The 25,233-nt window shown below is 36.8% G+C and overlaps 1 protein-coding gene across 1 annotated transcript; it reads left to right on the plus strand.

Moving 5' to 3' along the window:
• The first annotated feature begins 11,336 nt into the window (after positions 1–11,336).
• Positions 11,337–12,440, plus strand: LOC105059596 (germin-like protein 5-1). Its single transcript, XM_010942947.4, has 2 exons — positions 11,337–11,573; positions 11,664–12,440. Exons 1-2 carry the CDS (start codon positions 11,450–11,452, stop codon positions 12,203–12,205), a joined length of 666 nt encoding a protein of 221 aa, XP_010941249.2. The 5' UTR covers positions 11,337–11,449; the 3' UTR covers positions 12,206–12,440.
• The last annotated feature ends 12,793 nt before the right edge of the window (positions 12,441–25,233 follow it).

The following is a 25,233-nucleotide window of genomic DNA, read 5'->3' on the forward strand; positions in this document are numbered from 1 at the left end:
GTCATTAGAACTATGGCTCAAAGAGAATAAATCAGGAAGATGGTATTTAAACTGCATCATTATCGTATAAGACTTGGGCATGATGTGATCACTCACGTCAAAATCGTGAACAACATGATCGAGGAGCTCATTCATACTGGCTATTTCACGAGTGAATTATTAAGGATCATCACTTTGTGTACCATAATGAATGAGCCTTGGTCCTCTCTTCTCATAGATATATATCTTAGGGAAGATATCACTACATACACTTAATTTGTCAGAGCATTTATTAGAGAGTTCATAACTTGGAGGGCTACGAGGACTACTTTATATTCGATGAGCTCTAGTTTCCGAGTCCACCAAGGCACAAACTTAGAAACGCCGTAGGTCCAAGGAGCAATCATGAGAGTGCTCAACGGTGTGGAGATGATCCCGAGTAGGCTTAGAGTTATTAGGTGGCAGCACTTATATTTTGTTTAGAGATTAAGTCTTTGGAATCATATGTGTTAAGTAGCTTATGTAGCTATGTATGTAAGACTCTTTGTTTCTATTTTTAATTCATTCTAATTATTATGTATTATTATATATGTACATTTAATTTTTTTATGAATGCAATGTTTATAAATATTATTTTTATTGCATATTTATTGATTGTTAGAGAACATTACAATGAGTGGAAATTCTCGTGCAAATGATTGTGATATTTAGAATACTAAATGCACAGGAACCAAAATTTTGCATCATGAAACCAAATTAATGATGATTGGATATTTGGATCATGGACAATGCTTGGGAACTTAGTGAACTTTCGACTCTATGCCTTATATTAGATTATTATCAATTTTGTTTGCATTTTGGCAACATAAATGTATGTTATACTGGGCACTAAGTAGTACATTGTCTCTTTGTATAATTTGGACTTACAGATGGCATCAAAAAATATTATCGTTGACCTTAACAAAAGTGAGAAACTGAATGGCGAGAACTATAATATATGGAGCTTCAAGATCAGATATGTTCTTGAAAAGCAAGAGGTTTTCGAAGCCGTTAATCATGTATTGGCTGACCTCGGTGAGGATACTTCGACTCAGCACAGACGTTCCACAGAAGCTTACCAAGCTTGAAAGAAGGCCGATGCTACTGTTTGAGGAGGCATTTTGGTAAGCTCAATGAATGATGATCTTGCTTTTAAATATAAGGATTATGGCACGATTAATGAACTGTAGGTAGCCTTAAAAGAGAAATATGGGGGCACCACTGTGTCAAAGCTGAGACAGCTGACCATCAAGTTTGATAGTTATAAGATACGCTCCAATCATACAGTGAAGCAACATCTGAAAGAGATGTCAAATATGGTTATGAAGCTGAAGCTAGCTGGTCACATCCTCACTGATGAACAGCAAGTGCAAGCTATTATTTGTTTCCTACCAGAATCGTAGGAGTATATGAAGGTAAACTTGACTTACAATGAAAGTATCAGAACTTTTGCTGATGCTGTCCGACATATTGAGTTAGAAGATGAACAGTTTGGTGCTGCAAAGCTTCTTGAGCAGGATAATGTAGCCGAGTCAAGCTCTCATAAAGCTCCTAGTTCAAAGCGAAAAAGGTTCTGAATCAAAAAAGATAAAGAGAAGGATACCAGCCCTAGACCTAAGAGAAACAAATCCAATCACAATAAGAAAAAGTGGTTTGAAAAGAAGAGGGACAAGAGTAAGCAAAAATATTACAACTATAGCAATTTGGACTACTATGCTCATGAATGCTCTGAGCCGAAGAAGATAATATTATTTTTCACTTCTTTGAATATGGTTTATGTTTCTAGTACTATATTACTCACTAAATCTTATCTTTTGTGGATTGTAGATTCGAGATCAATCGATCATGTTGCAAGAGATCGAGGAGCATTTGTGGAGTGTCGTCGGATTTTTGCTGGTTCTAAATAGATATATGTGAAAAATAATTTTAGAGTTGAAGTCAAAGGTATTGGCATGTACAAATTAGACTTGCATGGTGGCCGTACCTTACTCCTGCATGATATCCTATATGCTCCTGAAATTCGATGAAACTTGATTTCTGTTATCTCTCTTATGGGTCTAGGATATATTTTGTATTTTTCTAGCACTAGTCTTGTAATTAATCGTAGTACTACTTATTATGATTGTGGATACATTATGGATGGTTTTCTTGTATTAGATGTTGAACAATGTAGTTATGTTTATTTTTATTTAACTTCATCTTCTAGGGCTACTTGTGAAGATGTGAATGTTTGGTATGCTAAATTAGGACATATTAGACAAGATCAAATGAATAGGTTGGCTCGAGAGGGCTTATTGGGTTCTCTCATCAAAGTGGATTTGCCAATATGTGAACTTTGTTTAGCTGGAAAAGCAACAAGAAAACCTTTTAGGAAGGGTATGAGAGGCGAATATCCATTGCAATTAGTGTATTACGACATATATAGACCAATGAATATGAGGGCAAGGCATGGTGCCTCATATTTTATTACATTCATAGATGACTTTACCCGTAGTAGTCATATTTACTTGATTTCTCATAAGTTCGAGGCACTAAAGTACTTTAGGCTTTACCATAATGAGGTCGAGAATCAATTGGAAAAGAAAGTGAAAACTTTGAGAACAGACTAAGGAAAAAAATATCTATTTGAGCAGTTCAAGGAACTGTATAATGATCAGGGGATAATTAGATAATTAACTATTCCTGAAAATCCGTAACAAAATAGAGTTGCTGAGAGAAAAAATAGAACCCTTTTAGAAATGGTGAGGTCTATGATAGCACAAGCAAATCTTTCAATTTCGTATTGGGGGGATGCTTTACTAGCTGCTACCTATATACTTAACCATGTGACCTCTAAATCCATCTCTTCCACCCCTTATGAACTATGGACTGGTAGGAGGCCCAACCTAAGTTCATTAAAATCTTGGGGGTGTGTAGCTTATGTTCATGACTTTTTTAATAAGTTTGAAAAATTGGGTCCAAGAGGAAAGAAAAGTATCTTTATAAGATACTGACAATACTCGAAAAGGTATGTTTTCTTAGGTGAACAAATAGATGGATGTGTGACTGAGTTTGAGTCACGAGATGTCATATTTTTGAAAGATATTTTTCCTACTTGAGGTGAAATATGCAAGGAGGATATACTCTATGAGTTGGAGGATCCCGACTTCACCGGTCTATGATCTATTACGGGACAACTAGGTTTGTCTCAAACTCCTAAATTGAGTGGGAGGAATTTACCCCTTGAGGCCGTCAAAGAAATACCCCAACCTCCAAAATCGAGTGAGAGGAATTTACCTCTCAAGGCTATAAGAGAAACACCTCAACCTCTTGAGCCTAGTGGGAGAAGTAAATGAAAAATTATTCCCCGCTGATGTTTTGAAATCGAAGGGGAAGCTTTGATCATATTTCCTTCGGATGATGAGGAATCTCAGACAGTTTTCAAGGCTCTTTCCTGTCCTGCAAGGAAAAAATGGAAGAAAGCAATGGAAGAAGAAATGGATTCCATGAAGATCAATCAAGTCTGAAAATTTATCAATCTTCCATCTAGCCACAAGACAATTGAGAATAAGTAGGTTCTCAAAATCAAACGAAAGACGGATAGATCCATAGAGAGATATAAGGCTCACCTAGTGGTAAAAGGCTACACCCAACAAGAAGATATAGATTTTGAAGAAACCTTCTCATCAGTGGTAAGATTTACATTAATTCATCTTATTCTAGCCATAGTAGCCCAGTAGGACTTAGAATTACACCAAATGGACGTTAAGATGGCATTTTTGAATGATGAGCTAGATGAAGAAATCTACATGGAGCAATCCATAGGTTTCATTATTAAAAGTCAAGAGCATAAGGTATGCAAATTATAGAGATCTATATATGGTCTTAAACAATCATCTAGACAGTGGTATTTGAGATTTCATCGGGCTATAACTTCTGATGATTTTAAAATGATCAAGGAAGACCACTGTGTTTATGTGAAGCAGTTCAAGAATAAATTCATAATTTTGTCACTTTATGTGGATGATATATTATTAGAGTCTCTCCAGTCTGTAAAAGAGTGGTTAGCATCAAATTTTGAGATAAAAGATATGGAGGAAGTAGATTTTATATTTGGTGTTAAAATCTATAGAGATCGTTCGAAGAAGCTTTCAGCTCTGTCACAAGAGCCGTATATTAAAAAAATTCTTGAACGATTTAATATATCAAATTGTAACCCCATAGACACTCCAATCAGAAAAGATGATAATTTAAAACTTGCTATGTATCCAAAAACTTCAAAAGAGTGAGAAGTCATGTCCAAGGTACCATATTTCAGTGTAGTGGGGAGCTTAATGTATGCAATGATATGTATACGGCTAGACATATGTTATACCATTGGTCTTGTAAGTCGGTACCAATCAAACCTTGGAATGGACACTGGAATGCTGTTAAGAGAGTGCTGAGATATCTGAAAGGAACTGTAGACTATTGCTTTTATTATCAAGGATCCGATCTATGCTTGATAGATTACACTGATGCTTATTATGGAGGGGATCTAGACGAGTGCAAATCGACATTAGGATATGTATTCTTGCTCGATAATGGCACCATATCTTAGAGTAGCAAGAAACAAACCCATATAACTCTATCCACGATGGAAGCAGAATTTGTAGCATGTTATGCTGAGTGCAAGAAGTTGTTTGGTTACGAAGAATTCTTAAAAATTTAGGAATGCGAAATAACAATGATGGTCCAGTGATTATAAATTATGATAGCCAAACAGCTATTGCCTTCACTAAAGATCCTAAATATTATAGTCATACCAAACACATCGATACCTAATATAATTTTGTTAGAGACATCATTGCACAAAAAAAAGTTAGTGTGCAATATATTTTTATGCATGAGATAATAGCTGACCCCTTGACGAAGCCTATATCTAGAGATGTATTTTTGAGACATGTGAGATCCCTAGGCTTGCGTAGAATATAATGTTGATGTGTTGTATAATACTTTATGTATTATTTACAATCATTAAATGAATGAATGTTGATGTTTATTTTTCATTCAATTTGTGCCTATGAGTTCTCTATGTGAGAATTATGATCCACGTGCCCACGAGCTATCTACGTGAGATTGTTAGATTAAACACACACATTGCAGATTGTGTACACATGAGAAAAATATATCTAATAGGTGTAAGACTGGTCTTCTCACACGGACAGTCGCCTCTGACATTATGAAAAATATACAGAGATGAGACTTCAATTCTCAAAAGAATGAAAAGTTGCCTTGATAGTAATTCAAGATGAGATCATATTAGTAAATTTATTTACGATTGAGATGGATGCGCCTACTATCTATCTTAGCCTATTAGTCACCAGACATGGATTTTCAATTGAAAGAAATTATGTTGGATAATTGGAGAATTTAGGTTAGATACCAAGGTATATCTGAACTTAAGTCTGTACGGTGTTATTATTGAAAAATTAATAACATACGCTCTCTTTAAAAGAGAAAGAACACCATAGCATGTGATTCATACCACATGTGATAGTCGACCAATAAGGGAAGTGAGTGAATGGATCTCTGATTCCTCACTCTGTGAGACCCTTGAGGTTTATAAAACCTCAGTACTCTTTTGACTTTTGACTATTTCTTCAGGTCTTAATTTCAATGATCGCTACTTTAGCATGTTGCCGACGGTCATGAGAGATTCGACTTTATGGAGCATATCTAGGAAAGCAGTTATGTTGAGATCAATAGACTCAAGTCAGAAAGGAAGACTAATTTTTGTTTACATCTGGAGATATATTCACTGACCGATCAATTATGTTGTCTATGCGAGACATAATTGTGAATATATTATATAAGAAAGGTCAAGTATGCTCTTTGCGATAGTATGTCGTCTGTGAAAATGAGGGATCAGAGATACTTGGATGGGTGTAACAAAATAAGTCTGAGATATGGCAAGATGCGAATAAATTTTTGAGGATTGGATCATAAGTAGTTATGTATCCCTAACATGTGCATGACATTATTGCTCTAATGTGCTTGTTAGTCGCATGATCTATTTATCACATATGAATGTGTATGAGAGAGAATTTTTATCATGTCAATCTCATCATGTGCGAGTGGGAGATATTAAAAACTTGGGTGGGTGCCCATGATGGGTCAACCCAGCCTAATTCAAAATGGTAGTTTTCTAAACTGCCGAACTACATGACTTAGTGGCATGTGTGGTAGTTTCTTTTGAGTGGGACGTGGGCTGCGGTAGTTTGTGCTAGTGAATGAATGTAGAAGGGGATTGCACAGAGAGAAAAGATGAGGGGTGCGTGAGCAAAAATGCTTCATCCCTTTGAGAGAAAAGAAAAACATAGTGAAGGTCTTTTGTCTCCTTGATGTTCTAATGGGAAGATTAAAGTTTGTGATCAATTATTTTGTTTGTGCAATTTAGTCCAACATAATTTTTTCTCTCATGTGGTATTTAGACGGTGAAAAGCGAAACTATTCCATCTGTGATCGAGTTCCGATCAGATCGATGATCCAATCAACAAATTTGATCCGAGAATTTATAAACGCACTGATAGAAATCTGTAAGTTTCGCTTTCGAATTTAATTTCTTACAAATTGTTTTAGAGACCCATGGGCCATGACTGCCAACTGTTGCCAATCATGTGCCCGAAGGTCCAACTTCCAACGGATGATCAAGCGTTCACATCCACCAGACCTGAATTGGCAGCTCTGTCGCAATAAACTTGGTATCATATGATCATATTAAGCAATATTATCCAAAAAAAAATATTTACAATAATATATAGTCTAGCTCTTCTAAATTCTAACAATATGAGACATAAGGATGAACTAACTGCATCTGCCACGTGGTAAAAAAAAAAAGGGATTTGTGACAAGTTGGAGTTTACTTTATAATTTTCTCCAAAACTAAAAGGTAAACCTTGGTGGATAAATAGACTTAAGCTCGTGTTAACTACACAAGAGTTCATCTTACTTCTCTTTCATTACCTTCCAGGCTGCTTAGGGTTGTTCTCACAAAGGCTTCTTAAGCCCCAGGCCCATCCCATGAGAAAAATTACATTCTTTTTATTGTTCTATTTTTTTTAAAAGAAGTTGGTGAGTCAGCCATCTATTCTGGTGACTTATCTTTTTGAAAGATAGAAAGAGAAGGAGATCCTCCCACATTTTAATTACTTGATTTCCTGGTTCATGAAATTGTATTAGTCTAGCCAAGAATCAAACCTAGAATCTCTAATTGCTAAGCAAAGAGGTTAAATCACTAGGTCGAGGAAGAGTACCGAGGGGTTATCCCTATTTTGGAGGATGTTTGTTGGAAGACCTCGGTTTTGTGAAATTATGTGACTTTTAAGGCAAGGAATGGGTCGTCTATTCGATTACGAGAGGATGTTTGGATTGATGTGGTTCTACTTTGCTCGAGGTACAAAGATCTCTATGAGTAGAATCATAAAGCCCAATTTGCTAATGTCTTCATTTTGAAACTAGAGTAACCTATCTCGGTGTATTTGATTGCGAGGACCTTTGATTTGTATCAAAGCAAGGCAACTTGATTCCTTAATGAACCAACTTGCTCCGATTGCTCCTTCTCATGTTACTTATGTGCTAGTTTGAAAAATGACACAATTCAAGTTATTCACGGCTGAATTTTTTTTATAAGTTTTTTAATTTAGCTAAACTTAAGAGGGTGTTTGGTTCGTAACCGAAATCAAATTGAAAATGAAAATTGAAATGGCTTGGAATCAGAATGGCTTAGAATCGGAATGGCCAAATCCTTCAAAGCATTTAGTTCATGATCGAAATCGAAATCGGAATGGAAAATTGAATCCATAGAGGAGAGTAGGGATTGAGTTCTATATAGATTGAGTCATTCCCATTCTACTTTGAAATCGGAATCAGAATGGGACTCCTCCCAATCAAACGGTTAGAATAGAAGTCATCCATTCTGATTCCGATTCTAGATCTCTGCTCCCCCCAATCAAACACTTTCTTAAATGTCTATTCTCGAATATTCTATGGAATACATCAGCTCCAGAAAAAATGAAGGTTTTTTTGTGGTTGGCTTTTAGGAATAAGCTGCATAACGAGGAAATACTCGCCAAGAAAGATTGGAATGCGAGCCCGGGTTGTGTTTTTTGTGGCTCTAACTTAATTTGGAGAATTGGTCAATCATCTCCTCGTCAGATGTTCAGTCACTCGAAGTGTGTGATGGTGGATTGGCCGTCCACCTTCCTTGGCCTTTGGACCACTTGGAGAAGGAAGAACAAAGCCAAAGTGGAAAGGGAAGGTGGTGATCCATCAATTGTGGAGACTTGCTGGTAGATTTGGAGAAAAAGAAATGCTTGGCTGTTTTCGAACGAGTCAATATATTCTTTGCTCAACACCATTCTGATCCGGAGGGAAAGAAATGCTCGGCTGTTTTTTGAACACGTCAATTTGTTCTTTGCTCTATAAGATTCTACTCTCTTTTAGGAGTAGGGCCTGTCAGTGTTTGGTGAAATCTGAAGCGGGGTATCATAATATGAGGAAGAGATTGGAGTCGTTAGTTTCTCCTGATGGTATTTGATTGTTTCGGACCATTCCCTGTCTGCGTTGGTGTTGTTTCCTTTTGCTCTTGTGATTTGTACGAGATTTTGGGAGTTGGGATCAGAAAACAAGCTTCTGTCTGAAGGGAAGCATCTACTTCCTCCTATTCCATTCAGAGAGAGAGAGAGAGAGAGAGAGAGAGAGAGAGATTTATAAGTAGATGTTACTGGTTGTGATATGTCCGGATAATGGACTCTCCAAAACCACTACATCATTTGCCTATCTCCAGGTAATGGATTCTCCAAAACCATTACATTATTTGCCTTGTGAACTAAAGAGGTTATGTGCCAAGAGCGACGGACCTACTCCCTTCACCGTACGTGAGGTATTGTCCGCTCTGGAATAGCGTGTGCCCGCTATAGGGAACCACAAGTACCGCGCCTCACAGTTTTGTCCCGCAAAAAACACCTCACATGGGTAAGAGGAAGTCCGTATTTTTAAGCAGTAGTCATTCTTGTCTGTATCTGGTATGGGACTTTCGAGGGCTCAGCCTCCCGATGCCCGACCCACAACATAGCCCCTCCAGTCAAGAAGGACTGCGGCAGGTACGGGGATGGGTTCCTACAGATGGCGCCAATGAAGAGGTTACGTGCCAAGAGCGACGGACCTATCCCCCTCCACTGCACGTGAGGTATTGTCCGCTCTGGGACGGCGTGTACTCGCTACAGGGAACCACAAGCACCGCGCTTCACGGTTTTGCCCCACAAAAGGCACCTCACGTGGATAAGAGGGAATCCGTACTTTTAAACAATAGTCACTTTTGACTGTATCTGGTATGAAATTTTCAAAGGCTCAGCCTCTCGATGCCCGACCCACAACATGAACTATTAACTAATTTTTTAGCAATGAAAGAATGGCGGTTATAAATATCATTATTAGCTATTGCAAGGAATAACAAACACCACTAAAAATGTTGGTGGCTCTATATATATATATATATATATATATATTTTTTTTTTTTTTTTTTTTTTTGAAAAAATTTTATATTCTTACGCTGCATGCACCATATGGTCACATATTGCGCCAACACCTTACCTCTTTCTTATGGATCCCATTCAAGATGTACTCATCGTCGTGACTGGAGGCATGCTCATTGGCCTCCTAAAGGTGCACACTGTGCAAAGTATAAAATTTTCTTTCTAGGCGGGGGGGGGGGACTATAATGAATACATAATTTGACCCAGTAATCAAACACTTGATCACCTTGGTCATTAGGGATTTAAATTTAAAAATATTATTGATCCAATCTAATAAACAACAAATGAGTTGGATAACCATCTTTATAAACATTATCTCAACCATTATTTTAAATCTTGCTCTAAAGATCTGAAGACCATCGCTTAATAGGCATTACTATCTTAAGGAAATTTTGTAAGGACAAATCATGTATTTGTAATTATTTAGCATGATTATACTCATGAATGTGGGGTAACGGTGGTGGAACATGCAACCTTCCTCAAAACGATGGGACTTCAAAACGCAAGTCAATGGCCGAAATGGACTGCTACCAAACTCCGTTGGCGGTGGGGCTGAGAGCCGGAGAGAATGTCGTAAATGGCCGCAAGACCACGACTAAGCCCGTGTTAAGGGGGGAAGGAGGCATCCATCGCTGGAAGCTTTCGGGCCGTGCACGCGTAGACTCAGTCTTCACGTTTAATTCACTCCTAAACTCCGACGTAGTCTGGCAGGCTTGGTTGACCGCACCGTACGCCAATAACCCTCATCCGAAATGATGCTTTTACCCCGCGTGACAGATCGCCAGAGAACCACCAACCTGGTAATTTCGTGTACTTGGTGAGGGTAGATCCGTCAACATATTTAGAAGACCAAGTCGTCCGAAACTGGACCCCGGAGTCTGGCACGCTGACGGAGACCCCCGTCCAGCTTATTGTGTGGTGGCAACGGATACGGATGGTATCTTTTGCACCAAATAATGGTTGATCAAAAGCACTATAGAATTCTTCAATCACCCATATTTTAAAGCAATTATTGTACGATCTAATGATAAATTTGCATGAAGAAAGATAATTTTTGTTTTTTTTTTTGCACCAAAAAGATACAATCTTTCACTGTCGAAAAAGTTAATGCAAACACCATGGAGGTCCCCCCAATATTAATGTTATTGTTTATAATACATTAATTTATGATACTTCTAAGATTAACATTTATAATAAAATGATCAGCACTAAAACCATATCTGACGGACTTACATGGAAATAGGATGAAGATGAAATGTAAACGATTAATGTTGGGTTAATGTCTTGATTGCCTATTCTGCCATTAATATTTTCATTTATCCACCTATCCATCCTAGTTGTTCTCGTGAATCTCTAAGCCGTAATTCATTAACAAGATCAGGTTGATATGGTATTTTCTTCTCTCTCCCAGAAAAATCTTTAAAAAATTTCATCTTCTTTTAAATACTCCCTCTCTCGAGCTTTCCTCTCCTGCCTTTTTTTTTTTTTCTATTTTCTCCGTTAATGACGTTCATATGACGTGCAAAATATTACAAAGAGAGACAAATAGACAACCCAACGGTCAAAATTCTAAGCTAATACCTACTCTCCTCTCCTTAATATTCCAACTGTACTTATCTTTGTTAACTGGAACCCTCTATTTTTTATTTTTTTTTTCACATTTCTTGGTTTGTAAGGATTTTTCCATGCCTTCGCTCTCACATCACACCATCCTCCACTCCATCCCCAACTCCACCACCCCTTATAAGTACCATCCTCCTCCCCTGTTCCCATGCAAGGTTCAAGTGCATCAAACCATCTCTCCAGTACGCCTCAAAAAAGTCCAGTCTCCCAACCAAGCCCAAGGGCAGCAAACAGACAAGCAAGCAAGCTCCACCATGAACACCAAGTCTTCCATCCTCACCCTCTTCTCCCTCCTTCTGCTCCTCCTCCTCGCCGCCTCCTCCTTCGCCGCCGATCCCGACTTGCTCCAAGACCTCTGCGTCGCCGACCTCAGCTCCAGTAATCCCCTCCCCCTTCTCTCCCTCTCAAGCTAATTAATCACTCCATTTCTCTCTTCCTAATTGCTTCTGTTGATCGAGTTTTCTGCAGGCGTGAAGGTGAACGGATTCGCATGCAAAGCGAACGCAACGGGGGATGACTTCTTCTTCCAAGGCCTGGCCTCCCCCGGCGACACCAACAACACCATGGGCTCCCTGGTGACGGCGGCCAACGTGGAGAAGATCCCGGGGCTCAACACCCTCGGCATCTCCATGTCCCGCATCGACTTCGCCCCCGGCGGGCTGAACCCTCCCCACACCCACCCCCGCGCCACCGAGATGGTCTTCGTCCTCTACGGCAGCTTCGACGTCGGCTTCATCACCACCGCCAACAAGCTCGTCAGCAAGACCATCAACAAGGGGGAGATCTTCGTCTTCCCTCGCGCCCTCGTCCACTTCCAGAAGAACAACGGCGATGCCCCCGCCGCTCTCCTCTCCGGCTTCAGCAGCCAGCTCCCGGGCACCCAGTCCATTCCCACCACCTTGTTCGCCTCCTCGCCGACGGTGCCTGACCACGTCCTCACCAGGGCCTTCCAGATTGGCACCAAGGAGGTGGAGAAGATCAAGTCCCGCCTCGCACCCAAGAAGAAGTGAAAGAGGGAAAGATTGGTCCATTCGTTATTGGTTTGTACGTGTTTGAGAGGAAAGCGGGGGAGAGAGAGAGGAGCGTTGGAGGTGTATGCATGATAATTAATATAATAATGGGATAGCGGGAGGCAATATATATACCATTTCTTCGTTGTTCGTTCAATCATTTGGTGATAATTGTTTCTTCATGTGATTTGGTTTCTTTTCTCCTTCCGACATAAAATGATTGCGACGTGGAGTCCGATTGTTCCCCACAGATTTTTAAGCATTCCCGGCTTCTTTGGTCTGCTTATCTGCCTATATATCTCAAGAAAGATTTGATCCGTAATCGAAATCAGAATGGAAATAAAAATTAATATGATCAAATTTTTTGAAGCGTTTGAAAGTGTTTAGTTCGTGATCGAAATCAAAATCAAAATTTAAATTGAAATAAAAAATTGAATTCATAGAAAAGAATAGAGATTAAGTTCTATATAGGTAGATTCATTCTCATTCTACTTCGGAATCAAAATCAAAATAGGACTCCTTCAAACCAAACAGTTAGAATGGAAGTCATCCATTCCGTTCACTCTTCTCAACCAAACATCTTCTCAATTAAAATATTTATTACGCAATTCAATGATGGATTCGAGGAAAGAAAGATGAATCTTTTGCATCAAAGACATACTCCTATCCATCCAACATTTGAGACATTCTCTGTGACATGGGGTTCCGATTGTATCTTTGGTGCGAAAAAAATAATCGTCATTCGTTGGATTGCACTCTGCACAACCCTCCAAGCACTCCAAATCTTTCCATTCATGCATCTACGTAGATCTCGAAGCTATTATTTCATGCTTCAATGAGGATTCGCACGACGGAAGGTGAACCCTCCTTTTGTGGGAAAGATATATACAACCTGGTCCCCGGACGCGCATGCAAGTCTAGCACTCCTTGTCCGGAGAATATTCTATTTTGGTCATGAGTGGTGGAGGAATTGGTCAGCAAGCACTTTTCAACAGAGACCCATCCAGTTTACGTCAGGGCCTGTGGCAGGCTCTAAACCATGATTTGAAACTTGAGTCAAGAACATGCATGATGTTTCTGAGTTGTGTGCAGTTTCAAAACAAATAAGGGATTATTGATATGCCATTCAAGTCTATGGAGCCTCCTTGAAGAGTTCAGCTAATTTTCAAGGAAGCCCAAATCAGACTAACCATCTTTGCTCTAATTGTGAAAAGCTAATTCTTTTCCAATGAAGTTATTTAACATGCATTAGGGTACATGGTGGACTTTGGCCACCTTTAAATCTTACTTTCTTTTTTGAGAGAGAGAGAATTTAAATCATTTTTTTTTTTTTGCATTCGTTTTAATGTCAAATTGAGTTTTGTAACTCGATCAAGGGCTCATATCAAATAGATTATATGACATGCAAGACTCAATATACACCCAACTGACAGAGGTACACTACCATATAGGCTAAGCGGCCAATTAACTCATCCAATCAGTAAACAAAAGTGACTCAATATCCAATCAATAAACAAAAGTGATAGACCATATTGTCCTGGAAAAAAAAAAAATCCATCTACTTAAAGATTGTTTTCTAAATCAACCTAAAGGAGACTAAAAATACCAAAACCTTTACCTTCCTCCCTCTTGCTTTATCTTCCTAGTCATAAGTAAAACTGTAAAAGGTACAGGAACAAAAAAAAATTGTAATCCCCTTTTCTATCCTCTGCATTTTTTTCCTCTTCCTTTTGGATAAGAAAAGCTTTTTCATTTTCTAAAAATATTTAAGATTCAAAAATAAGCAAGAACAATAATATATTAATGAGAAGATAAAGATATCTTGGCCTCATATTTTTCATCTCTTTATCTCTTTATTATAAGTACTCACCTCTCTCTCTTGTAGCTAAAAAGTCAATTTAGCATCCTTGCCCTAAAATTCTAATCAATTGATAAAAACTTGTAGCCTATTTCGTTGTTGGATGACTTTACTCTTTTGTTGTTACAAAGAAATTTGAGATAAAGGCACTTATATATTATGTTAGTTGTTGCCACCCAACACCTAATCTGATAGACTAAGTGAAAGAAATCTAGATGATCCGCATGCAAAATTTTTATCTCATGAAAATAGGACAGTGGAAGTATAAATTAAAATAATTTTAATTTATGGCATACAAAGGATCTAATCTTAATATCACCTAAGGATCTAGTTTAGACATATATGAAAAGCATTCAGATCTGAAAAACAGAAATAAAGAATAAGAGAAAATCGATTACCTTAATCACTTTTTTATTTTTCTGTCGGATTGAATCCTGCGGATGTCCAAGATTTCTGAAGTAGTCGCATAAGTATCCGACCTCTGCTGGTATCCACACGGAGATGATCTAATCTGAGTGCCGAGGCCACCGGAGTGCTAGCATGTTACAAGCCTCACTCCTTTTGCATAGATCTGGACTCCTTTAACACTTTGAAGAAAAGGATGGCTGCACGATCTCATCGTGCTGATCTGATCGGATCAGATCAAGACCACCAAGAAGAGAAAGAAGATCCTTCTTCTTCTTTTCTTTTCTCTTTGATTTCTCTCTCTCAGATCTGATCTAGAGAGAGAAAGTGCATGAGATGTAGAGGGAACGGAGATAGAAAAGGCCGCAGCACGATCTCATCGCACTGATCGATTTGATCTTCGTAAGATCATCAAGAAGAGGAAGAAGACCCTTCTTTTTCTCTTGTTGTTTCCTTCTACTCTCCCTCTCTCTCTCTCTCTCAGGTCTAGAGGTGTGGCGTGGGATGAAGAATGAGAGAAAAAAAGGCGTTGAGATGTCTCTTATGGCAAGGAATCACTACACAGAAATCTGCACACTATCAAATAGCGCACGCCCCCTCTTCTTTTTATTTTTGTCATACAAAAAGAATTTTTCACGTCTGAAAACTGATAAAGATTTGATCTACTTCCTTATTTGAATCAAATTCAAAAAGAAGTTAAGTCAAAAAGGAAGAGAGAATCTTAGAAAAGTGGGGAGGCACCAACTTGCACCTCGTCACACCTTCACGCACACAAAAGAGAAAGTAGCATGATTTCTCACACCCCCACTCCCTTTTTTTGCATGAAAAATGAGAGAAAAGCTTAGTAAAAAGATCCTAAGACATCTGGTTTGATTGAATTTTAAGTTGGATTCGATTCGAATCTAATTTGAGCCCAATTCGAATCCAATCCAAAAAAACTGTCAACCCTGATCTAATCAGGATTGTAATCCAAATCTAACTTGGATAATTAAACCCAATAAGCCTTTAATTAAGTCAAGCTTAATTAAGATAAATCTGATTTAAATTAATTAGGACTTGATCCATAATTTAATCAGGTTCAATTAAATTGCAATACTTGCAACTAAGTCCTTTATGCTAATAATTAGCAGTTTTTAAATTTGTAACTCTTTATAAATTAATCTAAATTATCAATCTAATTGATAATTTTTGATCATGATCTAGACTATTGATCAGGACGAGCTCTTTTTGTGTATGATCCCTCAGATTCTATTATATCTGGTAGTGAGATATATCGTGATTTCTATCATCATATCATCGAAACTTCTTTTGATGGCTGAAACAATTCCAACTCACCCCATCAAGGATCGTTGATCCAAAAATAATCCTAGTGAGTTTTCACGATCTACCAGTGACGTCTAGCAGTATGTAATGGCAATCCAGTAGAACAAAAGGATGAATCCCTAGGTGTAGTTATCGTAGAATCAAGTTTCTCTATCGAAAGTTCCGATAGGATGCAGATCATGAAACCTCGTCAAACCTTAAGCATCTATCATATTTCAGACTTAATTAGCTCGAGCTTAATCATGAATCTCATGAAAACTTCTTTTTATAACAACGCTGCTATGGCCACAGACTTACGACTCAGCCTCTTAAGTCGCATAGGACTATTCTTCAACTACTAGGGCTAATAGATTCTCCTATAAGTACACTCCTACTCCTACAATGAACCTACTACGGTCAACATCCACTACAAAGATCTATATGGCTAGAGACGATGTTTGTATGTAGTCAAACTACATTAATCCCATTACGAGCAGCCGAGGTACCACAGGTCAAAAAATCACTCACACAACTACAGCATCGAGAAGTCATTGACAAATGAGTAGGTATCCATGTGACTTCTCATTCTTGATCATGCTCAGTATCGTTGTTCTCTAACAACCACCTACACTCTTGCTCCAATTTTTTCATACTGTAGACTCAAGACCTATCTACCCAAAACAAAAGTGATCTGTGTATCAGTCTATCCGCATCTATCACCATCCTCATAATGATCATCGATTGAGAGTATTTAAGAATTAATCTATAATGATACATGTCTTAAATTATTAACTCTTAAGAATATGTGTTATTGACCATTAAGTCCTTAGACGATTCTAGGATATATTATTCTAAAATAAAAATATTATCCATAATTTTAATTTCAATAAATCAAGTACCAACTTATGTATTGAAAAATTATAATGTATCAGCCAACAATTGACTTTTCAGATCACACATCAAATAATCTTCCACTTGATCTAAAGTCAATCTGTCCAAACCTAAGTCCCATCTTCTTAAGATATACTTTAATCTTTTAGTTAGCAAATTGCTTAGTCAGTGGGTCTACCACATTTTCATGAGGTCTACTCTCTTCATCTTGATCTTTTTTTTAATCAAAATATTTACATATTATTTAAAATCCTCCTTTCCAGATGCTGGGTATTCTGGTGAGACCAAGGCTCCATTAGCTAAGGGCTATGGTGCCAATATTGTCATTATGATAATATCTCATGATATCATTTTGCAATAAAGTTATATGGACCAGAAGATCTTATCTAGTACCTTTGAAAATTGTGACTAACTTAGCTTCCTGCAATGATTGGTTATTTGAAACTCTTCCAATTTACCAATTGTCACATTGCACACATCCTGAAGCAGATTCTCTACCATCAGTGCCAGACATAAGATCCGAGCATGTGTACTTATCAATCCTATATTCAAATTTTTTTTTTCAAAAATCAAGAATAAATTCTTAGTGCTTCACAAGTACTTAAGGATGTTCTTTATAGCTATCTAGTGTCATACACCTAAATTCGACTGATCTCTACTCGTGACACTCACAGTAAAATCAAGTCAAATACATTGCATGGCATTTATGAGACTTTATAAGGGATTAAGCTCATGAGCTAAATCTCCTCAGATGTGTATAGACACATCATCGTGGAGAGATACATGCCTTACTAAGGGATTGAAATCCCCTCATAGAGTTTCTATACTGAATCTCTTCAACACCTCCTTTATATACTTTATCTGTGATAAGTCTAGCATCTCATTAGATCTATCTTCATAGACTTTTAATCCAAGATACTTTTCTTTGGTCTTTCTAAATGATTTTGGGATAACTATTTCTTAACCGAAGTCAGCATGGGAACAATTTTTTCAATTAGGAGAATCTCATCTTCCCATTGATCCTTTCGAAAACTCAAGGTTTCTCCTTGTTTTTGATGAAATCAAGCTATTTGATTGCATCAATCCAACTCTGAGATGCTAGCATTAATCTAAAATTGGATCCATGCAGCTTGCAGATCTTGTGATCTCCATCACCAGAAGTGAAACCCATCAAGCTGCTCCATGTAGATATCTTCCTAAGATATCCATTAAGGAGTAGGTTTCACATCCGTCTGCATCTAGTTTCCTTTTGTAGATCCATTAACATCCAATGAGTATAATACCCTCTGATGGATCCACTAAGAATATATTTGGGTGGAATGCATCAAGTCAATCTTTGACTTTATTGCTTTCATCTATTTTTCGGAATCGATATCACACATCATCTCATCATAGATTTTAGAATCAACTATTTGATCCCTATCTCCCACAAGAAATATTTTTTCTTCATTCTCTGAAAGCATATTCAAATACCTTTCATGAGGATGAGAGGCCTTACTAAATCTATAAGGTGGTAGAGGTCCCATACTAATTGGCTGAGAATGATAGGTATAATCAAATCTCTATTTTGTTGCTCTTTAAAAACTTTCTCTTCAAGCTCAATTTTCTCTCACTACTACCAACTTAGATAAACTATTTTCTTAAAATATGATATAATGGATCACAATCACATTGTGATCCACTAGGGAGTATAATTAAATACTCTATTCAACAGATTAAAATATATTTCTAAAGAAGTAAGGGTTAGTAAGTGAATCTCATTATAGACCAGACCATATCTAATAGAGTTCTAATCCTCCTTTTCGATACCCCATCGAGCTGAGATAAATCAGGAGGAGTCCACTGTGAGACTATACTGTTTTCATAAGATAATCCAAAATTTTCATTAAGGTATACATCTCCTTGATCCAATCGAAGAACCTCAAAAAATTTTTCATCAAATAGATCGGTATGTAGTGGTCCTCTCCCCATGTCTCACCGAAGATTGTTTGATCAATTTTTCTTAAAGACAGGATCCACAAACTCAGAATTTATGTATCAAAGAGACGATCTCTTTCTAAGTTTATATATCCTGTCCTGTTTAAAATGACCTTACTTAAGGCACCACATATATTCAGATTTATCTCATCCATAGATCTCTTAGATCATACGGTATACACATTATCCGAATACATCAACATGCAAATAGATCTGACATACCTTCATAAGGTGTATCACTCTTCTTCCTTAGGCTATCTAGGTAGGAGGACATTTTTCATCTGAGTGGCCGTCAATGTTGCAGCGAAAATATTTTTTCTTGCCTGACACCTCCTTAAGAAGATCTTTTCTTCCTCAGTGATCACCAATATATTCATCAATTTTGGTATTGCACTATTATACTTATTCATATGGCAGTTTACTCTAAACTGATCAAATGAACCATTGAGAGACTACTGGATCAAATCCACTTGTAGTTCCACATGCATGGTCATCTTGAACTCATAAGATCTTTGGCTATTGTCAAACAATGATCATGAACGGACTACTCAACATGCAGTCCGATTCTGCTCATCACACAACTACTATAGGTGAGTTATCATAGCCTTGAATTCATGATGTGCTCATTCTGACATTAAGGCCAAGATATAATGCCTAACCTAATTGATATCATCCATCCATTTCTCAATCGCTGAATATTTCAGTGGTTGAACGATTTGGTGACCTAAGAGAATCCTGATCTACAATATCCCCTAATCCTTATCAGAGTCCAGAATCATTCTAAAGTCCTAAGCCAGTTCTTTGTAATTCTATTTGTTCAATTAGTTATATCTTGGACTTGATCCAATTCGATTGGGTTTGGGTTTCCAAATAAGTCAAATGCTTATCAAGTCCAATCATACTAGACTAATAAAATTCAGTCCAAGTCAAACTCAAACTAGAATCTAATCAAACTAAATTTGATTTAATTTGATGAGGATCCAATTCTATTATTTGATCAAATCAAATAATTTTTAGCAACTATTATAATTTGAGAAATTCCCAATCCATTTGAACTTAATTCAGGCTATGGAGTTTGAAGCTGAGTAATAAACTAAAAAGAGAAAAAAAATTCTAATTAAATATTTGTACTAGATTTTAAAATTTATTCTAGAGATTTTAAGAAATAAATTAGATTCCCATTATTTTTTCGGATCCTAACACTCTTCGGGTTAGGAAGTGGAAACACCTATACGGATACTGCGGTCTCACCGATTGACATACTGCCTCATCTGATAGATCTTGACGAATATGTCAACCAATTGGTAGATAACTCTTATCTAAACTTCTCAAATAAATTGTAGTAGATTTGGTCTCTAAGTTTTGAAACCTCACTTGACAGATCTTGATCTCGTTCCTTAGTTAAATTAGACCCACCATTGGTGCGAGTGAAGCCGTTATTGAATCCTTACCTGATAGATCTTAAGCCCAACCCCATCTCCATCCCATAACAGTAGAGTGGTTGCTTCTCTCCTGATGCAACTGAACCACTGTATCCAGTCAAGAACAATCAACATCGGAGAGAGCACCACACTCTACAATGGTGGAAGATCCCTCAACTTAATATTATTGAGGATGTTTTAATTTAGGTCACTTCTACATGGTCACATACAGCTCATACAAATGACTGATCTGGTTCAAGTCAGCACATCTCATGTCTGATCCAATCTAGTTGGCATGGGTGAACTCGAGTCAACAAGTAACTTAATACAAAATATAATCTCTCAAAATAGTCAGATAAGTTAAGATGAGTAGGGATTCCTTCGTTGCTTTGTTTAGATACCAACGAATTGGCCAGATCAGACAATAGAATCAATTAAATAACCACCATCTAAATACTTATCTTAGATATCAAATTGATTGATTAGAATCGATCAGATTAGCCTATTGACCTGGGTCTAAATCACTGAGCCAAATTTGATCTTGAGTTAATCAATTCATATCAAAATGTGAATCGAAACAATCAACTACAACTAAACTCAATTTTGAGTCTCTTTGGCTGAATTCTGATCAATAATTGATCAGATTTGATCAACTACTCAAATCGATAAGGGTTCTAACTTGATCTAATCAATTGATCCTAATTATAGTTTGATCACTAGACCTAATTTATTCAACCCATACCCAAAACCTTATGTATTATGCAATGAAATTAGATCTTAAATTCTCAATTTTAGATCTTTTAATTACATATCTTAATTCTCAATTAAGTACATTATGATCATGGATTTGTTTAGAAATTGAAATAATTTCAGATCTAAATAATTTATATTTTGTATCTCATATAAAATTTTTTATCCACAGTAATGAGTCAACTCACCCTAGACTCGAGTCGACTCATTACAATAACGAACAAAAACTCCATAGCCTCAGCCTGCACAACTGAGTTAGCTCATCAACCAACTAAGCTAGCTCACCAGGATCTCGAGTCGACTCAAACAAAAATTGAGTCGACTCGACTGGCTGAATCGCTACTGATTTCATGATAATCGACCCAATTATCAATCTGATTTATGTGTGATTAAATCATTTTATGGATTAGATGATTTTAATTTTGATTAACAATCGATCTAGTCTCATTCTAGGATAACCATACAGCATAACATAAGTTATGCCAAGACAACCTTATGTCAGGATAATTCTAGATTAACCCTAAAGACTATGGCTTACATAATAGATCTAATCTATAGCCATTAATTAAAATATCTAATATAAATATTATTTAATCAAGATCATACATCAGACATCACACGTATATCAGATCTAAACATCTAATGTTTCACATAAAACAGATTGTAATGATGATTTTCAGATTTATGCATCACATGCAAAAACATGATCCAATACATCTCATGCATTGTTAATATCCAATACATCTAATGTACTATTAATTAGATCTGATCTAATTTTATAATCTATTTTTTAGATCTAAAATAAAAAATTAACTTTTCATGCGTATAAAAATAATGTGGCTCTGATACCGTTTGAAAGAAACCTAGGCGATCAGCATACAAAATTTTCATCTCATGAAAATAGGGCAGGGAAAGCATAAATTAAAATAATTTTAATTTATGACATGCAAAGGATCTAATCCTAATATCACCTAAGGATCTAGTTTAGACATGCATAAAAAGTATTTAGATATGAAAAACAGAAATAAAAAAGAAAGGAAGATCGATTATCTTAATCGCTTTTCCATCTTTCTATCAGATTGGATCCTATGGACGTTCAAGATTTCTAATATAGCTGCACAAGTGTCTAGTCTCTGCTGGTATCCACACGGAGATAATTGAATTGGAGCGTCGAGGCCATCAGAGTGCTAGCACCTTACATGTCTTACTCTTTTTGCTTAGATCTGGACTTCTTCTTCAACACCTTAAAGAACAGGACTACTACGTGATCTCATCGCATTGATCTGATCAGATCAGATCAAGATCACCAAGAAGAGGAAGAAGATCCTTCTTTTTCTCTTCTTTTCTCTCTAATTTCTCTCTCTCAGATTTGATCTAGAGGGAGAAAGTGCGTGAGATGTGGAAGGAAGGGAGATAAAAAAGACTGCCACGTGGTCTCATTGTATTGATCGATTTGATCTTCACAAGATCATCAAGAAGAGGAAGAAGATCCTTTTTCTTATCTTCTTTTCTCCTTCTAATCTCCCTCTCTCTCTCTCTCTCTCTCTCTCAGATCTAGAGGTATGGTGTGGGATGAAGAATAAGAGAAAAGAAGGCGTTGAGATGTCTCTTGCAGCAAGAAATCATCACGCAAAAATCTGCACTCTATCAAATAGCACATGCCCCCTCTTCTTTTTATTTTTGTCACACAAAAATAATCTCCCACGCCCCAAAACTGATAAGGATCTGATCTACTTTCTTATTTGAATCAAATTCAAAAGGAAGTTCGGTCAAAAAGGGAGAGAGAGTCCCAGAGAAGTGGGGAGGCGCTAACCTGCACCTCCTCACACCTTCACATGCACAAAAGAGAAAGCAGTGAGATTTCTTATGCCCCCACTCCCCTTTTCTATGTGAAAAATAAGAGAGAAGCCCAGTAAAAAGATCCTAAGGCATCTGGTTTGATTGGATTTCAGGTTAGGTTCGATTCGAATCCATTTCGAGCCCGATTCGAATCAAATTCGAAAAGACTATCAATCTTGATCTAATCAAGATTGTAATCTCAATCTAACTTGGATAATTAAATTCAAAAATCTTAAATTAAGTCAAACCTAATTAAATTAAATCTGATTTAAATTAATTAAGACTTGATCCATAATTTAATCAGACCTAATTAAATTACAATACTTGTAATTAAGTCCCTTATGCTAATAATTAGCATTTTCTAAATTTGATCCAAGCTATTGATCAGGACGAGCTCTTTTTGTGTGTGATCTCTCAGATTCTATTATTTGGTAGTAAGACATACTGTGATCTCCATCATCGTATCATCGAAACTCCTTTCGATGGGCTGGAATAATTTCAACTCACTCCATCGAGGATTGTTGATTCGACAATGATCTTAGTGAATTCTCATGATCCATCAGTAATATCTAGAAGTATGTAGTGGCAATACAGCAGAATAGAAGAATGAACTCCTAGGTGTAGTTATCGTATGATCAAGTTTCTCTATCGAGAGTTCCGACAGGATACAGATGATGAAATCTCATCAAACCCTAAGCATCCGTCATATGTCAGACTTAATTAGCTCGAGTCTAATTGTGAATCTTATGAAAATTTTTTTTCATAACAATACTGCTATGGTCATAGACTGATGGACTCAGCTTTTTAGGTCATATAGGACTACTCCTCAACTACTAATACCGATAGATCTCCTATAAGTGCACTCCTGCTCCTACAGTGAATCTACTACAGCCAACATCTACTACAAGGATCCATATAGTTAGGGATCATGTTTATGTATAGTCAAACTATAGCAATCCCACTGTGAGCAGTTGAGGTACTACAGATTAAAGAATTACTCATACAACTACAACATCGAGAAGTCACTGACGAGTGAGTAGGCATCTATGTGACTTCTCATTCTTGATCACACTCAGTATCATTATTTTCTAATAACCACCTGCACTTTTGCTCCAGTGTCCCCACATTGTAGACTCAGGATCCATCTATTCAAAAAGAAAGCGATCTGTGCATCAGTCTATACAGATCTATCACCGTCCCCATGATAATCATCGACTGAGAGCATTTAGGAATTAATCTCATGTTTTAAATTTTCAACTCTTGAGAATATGTGTCATTGACCATTAATTCCTAAGACGATTCTAGAATACATTACTCTAGAATGAAAAAACTGCTCATAATTTTAATTTCAATAAAGCAAGTACAAATTTATGTTTTAAAAAATTATAATGTGTCAGCCAATAATTGACTTTTCAGATCACACATCTAACACTAAGATGATCTAGCAGACATAAATTATGCTAGGCTATGCGGTGCAAGAGCATTCCTACAACCAAAAAGAAGAAATTAGAGATCACCAGAACATGTTCAATTGGGGATCTCCGATGCTTAGGTAGAGTTTTAAGAAGAAACAATAGAGATTTGAGCAGAATGATGAGGTGAGAGCAAAGTAAAAAGTCTCTTACCTTGGAGGTCTCTTAGCTTAATATATAAAAAGGCCTTGATTTGTCTCGATTAGCATGGTCTGTTTAGATGAGCTGCTATACTCTTTAACTATCTACTAGTTTAGGCAATTACAGCCTTCCTTAACTGGCATGCCGAGATCATATTGAGTTATAACGTCTTACGCTGATTGTTTGAAGATTTATTCAGATATCGATTTTATATGAGACATGCCATGATCTCATTGGTTGTCTGTGCTGATGGGCATGATTTTTGTGAGCAGCAAATTCGAACTATATTATCAACTGATAATAGAAGGTGTAGAAAGATAGTTTTAAAATATTTTCATCAACTATCTTTGGTCTACATGAGAAGAGGAAGACGAAGATAAAGTGTTCTTTTTTTTTTTTTTTTTTTGCTTACTTATTTTTCTTTGATTAGATTTAGATGAGAAATAAAAATGATTCATTTTTTCTTTAGATCTTTCTATGCAATATTGTCCATGTCTCAATGACCACTTCTACCTTTTGAACTAGTTGCTTAGCCCATGAATAGCTAGAGAGGATGGGAATGTCCCATACAATCCACTTACATATTTTCATACACAATATTCTAGATAAATTACAAAATGTAGCTCATAAAAAATCGAGTTTCCCATGTATGCCATTTTGAGGTCATGGATCCTCCTAAGGGTGAGTAATTATGACTTGTAAATAACTTTCCATCGTGAATTTTACTATCTTTAATTTTTGAGGTTATAAAACATATATAGTAATCCTATCTAGTCATAAATCAAAGGTAATCATGTAGTTCATTCCAAATCTAGGCGACTCTAACTACCATAAGTAAATTTTAAAGAGGGAGGCTCATAAACTGGCTCAAGAGTTGGGTGAAATAACAAAGAAATTTAAAGTATGAATTTAAAATTTCTAATTTTTATGATAGTTGATTGGAAATTGAAATAATTTATTGTTCCAAATTTA

The sequence above is a fragment of the Elaeis guineensis genome, chromosome 16 (genome assembly GCF_000442705.2).
Source record: "Elaeis guineensis isolate ETL-2024a chromosome 16, EG11, whole genome shotgun sequence".
NCBI lineage: Eukaryota > Viridiplantae > Streptophyta > Magnoliopsida > Arecales > Arecaceae > Elaeis > Elaeis guineensis.

What these genes read in the sequence shown, in the direction of transcription:
- LOC105059596 (XM_010942947.4), top strand. Translation starts at nt 11,450, where the DNA reads ATGAACACCAAGTCTTCCATCCTCACCCTCTTCTCCCTCCTTCTGCTC. An exon ending in CGTCGCCGACCTCAGCTCCA is followed by an intron (nt 11,574 to 11,663) that starts GTAATCCCCTCC and finishes AGTTTTCTGCAG; the next exon opens with GCGTGAAGGTGAACGGATTC.